This window comes from Tigriopus californicus, chromosome 4 (genome assembly GCF_007210705.1).
Source record: "Tigriopus californicus strain San Diego chromosome 4, Tcal_SD_v2.1, whole genome shotgun sequence".
Taxonomy (NCBI): Eukaryota; Metazoa; Arthropoda; class Copepoda; order Harpacticoida; family Harpacticidae; genus Tigriopus; species Tigriopus californicus.
This window is the reverse complement of record NC_081443.1, coordinates 12,960,893-12,962,284: the sequence shown is the minus strand read 5'-3', so window position 1 is coordinate 12,962,284 and position 1,392 is coordinate 12,960,893. Positions and strand designations below refer to the sequence as shown.

The 1,392-nt window shown below is 43.8% G+C and overlaps 1 protein-coding gene across 1 annotated transcript in view; it reads right to left on the bottom strand.

Moving 5' to 3' along the window:
• LOC131879003 (solute carrier family 12 member 2-like) overlaps nucleotides 1-1,140 on the bottom strand; it is a gene marked incomplete in the record, with an annotated part of 4,344 nt that extends 3,204 nt beyond the window's left edge. Inside the window, 5 exon segments of the mRNA XM_059225192.1 lie at nucleotides 1-325; nucleotides 391-466; nucleotides 531-608; nucleotides 675-782; nucleotides 844-1,140. Of these exon segments, the coding sequence (XP_059081175.1) occupies nucleotides 1-325; nucleotides 391-466; nucleotides 531-608; nucleotides 675-782; nucleotides 844-930 (674 nt within the window).
• Between the last annotated feature and the right edge of the window lie 252 nt (nucleotides 1,141-1,392).

Here is a 1,392-nt window from a genome sequence, read left to right as displayed (position 1 = left end):
AAAACCAATAGAGATGCTCCGATCCAACGGACGTCGTTGACTCGCGTGTCAATGTCATCCAGGATGCCATTGAAGTTGTTTAGGTACTGCTTGAGCATATCTAATAGTGAATCCACGAAACCGATCAAGTAGGTTGCTACGGCAATCGAATTGGCAATGGTCAACAAGACCCCAATGGCACCACCAAACTCGGCTCCCAAAGAACGGGAAATCATGTAGTAGATCCCCCCTCCCTTGATCTTGCCATTGGTTGATACGGCCGACATGGACAAAGATGTGATGAATGTGACGACGTTACACAAGGTAATCACGAGAATAGCTTGAACTGGAAAGAGGAGAAAATAAACAAATGAGTAAGCCCCTATATCGAGTGGCTTATCAGGCACTTACAGATTCCACATTGTCCCACTACCCACGATAAGCGAAGAAAGAGCATCACCCCCCAAATGTTCAAGAGGCATGGCATCTGGAACAAGAACAGCACTTTTTAAAACACTGATCGACTTTTGTTGATACGCATTTACACTTACGAGAACACCTTTCATCCAGCCCATTTTAAATGCTTCGTCATGGAATGGCACATGCTTCCCGAACTCAAGGTCCTGAAACTGCAACAAGAATACCTTCGTTTAGGCCAATCCACAGGAACTTGCGGCTTTTAAGGGAGGTCTTACCTCTGATTTCGCCAATCCTGTTTTAAGCTCCTCAATTGTTGGTCGATTTTCGTTGAAATGTACCGAGGACGATCGTCTGTAATATCGCTCCGATGGAAATGCCTCGACCTGTTTTGGGTGGAAGAAACGATCAGAAATAAGTCAGATAACAAACAACGTCTAGATTCACCGTCATTTTCTGGGCGAAATATCCAAGTTTATCCTCCACGGTGTCATCCAGGGACGTATATTTTGTACGACTAGTAATTCCAGCCATCGTGTCCGTGGGGAAAAATACTTCACAGGCACTTGCTGTTTCTCTTGGAAATGTTCTTGTTTCAATGGTTTTGCTGTACTGAATTGGATGGGGAAGAAAGTCTGCTTAATATAGTCTTCCCTGGCCCATCGAAAATATACCGGTTGAGATTGTTTTGATGTTTTTCTTCGGTTGGCCTCTTTCAATACCGTACTTTGATTAAGTTTTGGCGTGACATAAACGTAACTAGAAGCACTTTGCGGGCGTGCGTCATGCTCTCAAAAATGGTTTTTGTGTCTCAATGAAACTAGTTCTGTTCGTCTTTCAAATTGCCGACCTGAAAACCCTCGCAAAGGTACGCCAATATTGCCAATGTCTGAAGATATAAATGAGCCTCAGGATAAGAATATTCAAAGACCCAAGGGTGCAATGAAAAACGCTATGTGCCAATGCAAACTTTAGGACCGTTTCTTGGTTGGTTGG